This window comes from Nematolebias whitei, chromosome 5, assembly GCF_014905685.2.
Source record: "Nematolebias whitei isolate Nwh7 chromosome 5, NemWhi1, whole genome shotgun sequence".
Classification (NCBI taxonomy): Eukaryota; Metazoa; Chordata; class Actinopteri; order Cyprinodontiformes; family Rivulidae; genus Nematolebias; species Nematolebias whitei.
The window spans coordinates 32,028,423-32,032,343 of NC_056502.1; the positions used below are offsets into that span (position 1 = coordinate 32,028,423).

Genomic DNA, 3,921 nt, shown 5'->3' on the forward strand with positions numbered 1-3,921 from the left:
AAATTACATACATGTAAATTGATATGTATTCTTATTATTATAAAATGAATAAATATATATATATATATATATATATATATATGTGTGCCTTTTACTTTGTGTTGATGAAATAGAATAAACAAGAAGATGGATAATTACCATTTTGTGAGATTTACTTTCCTCACTAGTCACATGCGCACAAACGCAGCACCAGACAGGATTTTATGTTGTCTTTTGGTTGTCTTGTTTGTCTCTGTGTCCCGGTGATGGACTGGAGACCTGTCCAGGTGTGCCTGTGATGGTCTGAAAAAGGATGAGTCATTGCCGCAGCCATCACAATGTTCTGGCTTCTCCTTGGTTCCTTCATGCTGGACCTCCCAGAGAGATCCTGCTCCACTCATCTGCTTCGACTCTGTCCACCCTCCAACAGGAAAGAGGCAGATTTCACTGCCCAAAGACACGGGCCCAATGTCAGAGGCAGCAAACTAGAGATCCAGGTGCAGTTCTGGCCTCCCACAATTTTTCACTGGATGAGATGATCTGATTCATTCATGTGTAACCACCCTTCCTTTCTGTCTGATACTAAACTTTAAACTCTTGTTTGAGCGAGTCTCAGTTTCATTCAACCTTTATTTCTACAGGTTAGTCTCATTGAGCCTCGAGGACTCTTTTAAAGAGACCTGATTCTAACAAAGAGTGATGACAACAGTGGACAATCATAAAGGATGCGTACAAACTGAGAATAAGTGAAAATAAAATGGCATTAAAAAATGTAACAAAAAACTGCTACATTGTAGAGCGATGTATAAAACTAAAACCAGAACATGTCTGCAGGAACTTAACAGATGTTTGAAGCCACTTAGAGAGGTCAAAGGTCGAGAGCTTCAGATCTTTTTATCCACCTTATTCCGGATTTGGCGCCACTACCCATAATTCATAGCGGAAGCCGGTTGTTTACTTCCGCCCGCGATCCCGCGCTGTTGTTTACGTTTGTGGGTTAACACACTTGCTAGCAATTTAATGTTTTTGACACAAAAGTTTCCTTTACCTGAAGTAAATGGCAGCACATCAGAGGTGGATACATTGCAAGGATGTTTTAAAAAGCTGCGAAGATAAGTCGTTAACTGTGTCTCACCCATCATTTCTCACGGACTGGGTAGATGATATGAAATCATGGCCCGGAATTACCTACATCGATATTATTAATTACCTTGTTTTTTCTGAAGGCGTCGATGGCGAGGAATTGCGGAATTATAAAAGCACAGAGGCGTATAATTACCTCCACAGCAACAAAATAGATACGGTTTTGCTCAAGAAACAAGGCGACTTTATCTTTCTGAAAGCAGCTGTTGAGCCGAGCCAGAGCGTTGGTCAAGCTAAACACTTAGCATGGGTCATGCTCAGAGAAAGTGGAGTGGTAGAAACGGTCGGCTGTTCCTGTATCGCCGGATTGGGAAAATCATGCAGTCATGCGGCAGCTATTCAGTGGAAGGTATATCACTTATCTGGATATCAGAATATTTACATCACTGAATCAGAATCACTGAACTGGGCGAAAGCTGTGAGCTTCCTGTCTGCCTGTGTTTACATGTGGAAGCCAGAGCATTGTGCAGCCTGTGATCTACTGTCACAAAAAATTAAACATTAAAAAGGCTGTACAGTATTTTTATATTATTTGTTTTTAAAAAAGTACAGACTGGATGCAAGGCAACCTAACATTTACAGAAAAGGAAAAAATAAATGACAACAGCAGGGATGTAAATAACTTGTTTCATTTTATTAGGAGCAGTGATAGCTGAAGTCTGTTAAATTGTTACAGGTCCAGAATGCTGTGATCAGTGGAAAGACGGGGCTAGCATGTACAGATGAGCAGCGCAGGTGGAATGCTGGGACAGCAAAGAATCTTCAACCCAAACGTCTAAGCATGATAAACTTCAGACACCACAAGGCAGAGCAGCAGTATAACATCAACTCAAGGGCTGCAGACACGATTAGTCTTTATTTTCATAAGTGTTATAAGGACTTGATCTTGTACAGGCATTGTAAATTCATTGTTGTCATCTCCTTCCAGTGCTGACACAAGAGTGTTAAATGTTTCTAACGCTGTACCAGTGTACAGCAAAGCGTCTGCGTCATTTTGTAGAAGAAACAATGCAACTTCATCACACTGAGTCGTCTTGTCCTGGACATCTTTTCTGCCAGACGTGTTGCAGTATTGATGATGATCTTTTAGCGAAGGGTCCTCCCACTGTGTGTGGACTGAGTGCAGATGTGGCCCAGGAGGTTGTGTGGAGACGCTAGCCAGGTCTGGGATGACTGACGGTGAATCTACGGTGCACTCTGAATAACACAAAAATACAAAATCAAATCAGCGTAACACAACCTGTCAAGTGTCACTTACCTTATTACGTTTTAGGAAGGAAATTTGTAATTCCACACTCGTACACACATGATACATCTTAAATGTCAATAGTGCTGTTTTAGTGGGGCTTTAGCCCCCTTAAATTTTCCTAAGCCCCATCAAATTATGCTATAATATCAAAATATTGTGATTAGATTTTAGTTTTTCATCCTTAAAAAAATCAGTTGGAGCTAGGTTGCATTTAAGCTTTTTCTTTAAAGAGTTTAAAAGAAGTTTTTTTTTCAGCTGTGTCTGTTTCAAATAACCTGCCTCTAATAACTCAACATATTCTTTATTAACAAAATCCCCAGACTTTTACAGCCCTGGGGGCTGAATTTTACCAGGTTGCTAAATAAAAAGCTATTCTCGGACAGTTACATGAAATCATATACATCTCTGCTAGCATGCTACTGATGTTAATTACTAACCACTTTGTCTTTAAGATTTGGATTTGGCTGCCAATCAAGTACTTTCTCTTAGTGATAAAGTATTTTGGAATTAAATTAATAATACACTAACATCCACAATAACACTGCAACCAGCTAGCGCTGATGCTAACACCATCCACAGTATAGTAATTATAACATTACAATTATAACATTAATAATAATATAATTCAGTAAAAGATAAGAGCTAAGCATGATTAAAATGTGAAGCGGGGACAAATCACATTTTCAATTTCACTCACCGGGAACAGATTGGGCCGTTTTGTCGATGTTGCTGGAAGCTGTCTGGCTCACAGTGGTCCGGATGAGCTGCCTTCTTTTCTTTGGTGGGGCCCGGTCATAGCCCAGATAGAGCTCCGGGTCGGGGTGAAGCTCTGTGGGCTTTTTATCAATAAAATGAAAGGAGCAAACATAAACTCTCTTCGGGGGGTATTTGAGTTTTAAAGCTGCCAGCCACGCTCGTTTTCGATCCTCCTTCCTCGGCATGGAGTGCAGTTCGTAACGCGCTGGGCACACACAGGCCTTTCGAAGTTGTTGATGTGCAAAACAATACGTTTCTAGCTCGTCTTTCAGTTTTCTGGAGCTGTTGTGACAGCCAACAACAGCACAAGTTGAACCCGAACTCATATTAGAATTGTTTAAGCCTCCTGCTACAGCACAAATTACTAGAATTTGTCATTAGCAAAAGTGCCTCTCGCTGTAGCTCACCGGAAGTATAAAACCGGGAGGGGGCGGTACCTGTCTGTCATGGCAGCCCACATCAATCAACCTTTATTTCTACAGGTAAATCCCATTGAGCCTCGAGGACTCATTTACAAGAGAGACCTGATTTCAACAAAGAAAGATGACAACAATGGACAACAGCAACAACAATAAGCAGTTATAAAAAAAAAAAATAAAAAAAAACTCATACTACAGTTTTACACATACGCTCTTGCAGAATAAGGTGGATATTCCAGGAAACAGGAGCGGAGCAGGAGAAGGTCCTTTTGTCTAGTTTACTTGTTTGAAGTTATTTTATATTTGTTTAATTAAGGGCAGATATTATAAAAAATTTTTCTTCTTTCAGAACCCTTTTCATTCAATGTTTTTTTT

At 40.1% G+C, this 3,921-nt stretch overlaps 1 protein-coding gene across 1 annotated transcript; it reads right to left on the reverse strand.

Moving 5' to 3' along the window:
* Positions 1-1,737: 1,737 nt before the first annotated feature.
* On the reverse strand, positions 1,738-3,538 carry LOC119410203. The gene is made up of 2 exons (XM_037677116.1): positions 3,069-3,538; positions 1,738-2,319 (listed from the first exon to the last, which is right to left on the reverse strand). The coding sequence occupies exons 1-2, from the start codon at positions 3,451-3,453 to the stop codon at positions 1,952-1,954; spliced, it is 753 nt and encodes a 250-aa protein (XP_037533044.1). The 5' UTR covers positions 3,454-3,538; the 3' UTR covers positions 1,738-1,951.
* Positions 3,539-3,921: the final 383 nt, after the last annotated feature.

Bases quoted from the DNA above. Each gene is read 5' to 3' on its own strand.
- LOC119410203 (XM_037677116.1), bottom strand. From the start codon at position 3,453: ATGAGTTCGGGTTCAACTTGTGCTGTTGTTGGCTGTCACAACAGCTCC. The intron at 2,320-3,068 runs GTGAGTGAAATT...TGTGTTATTCAG, and splicing joins AACGGCCCAATCTGTTCCCG to AGTGCACCGTAGATTCACCG.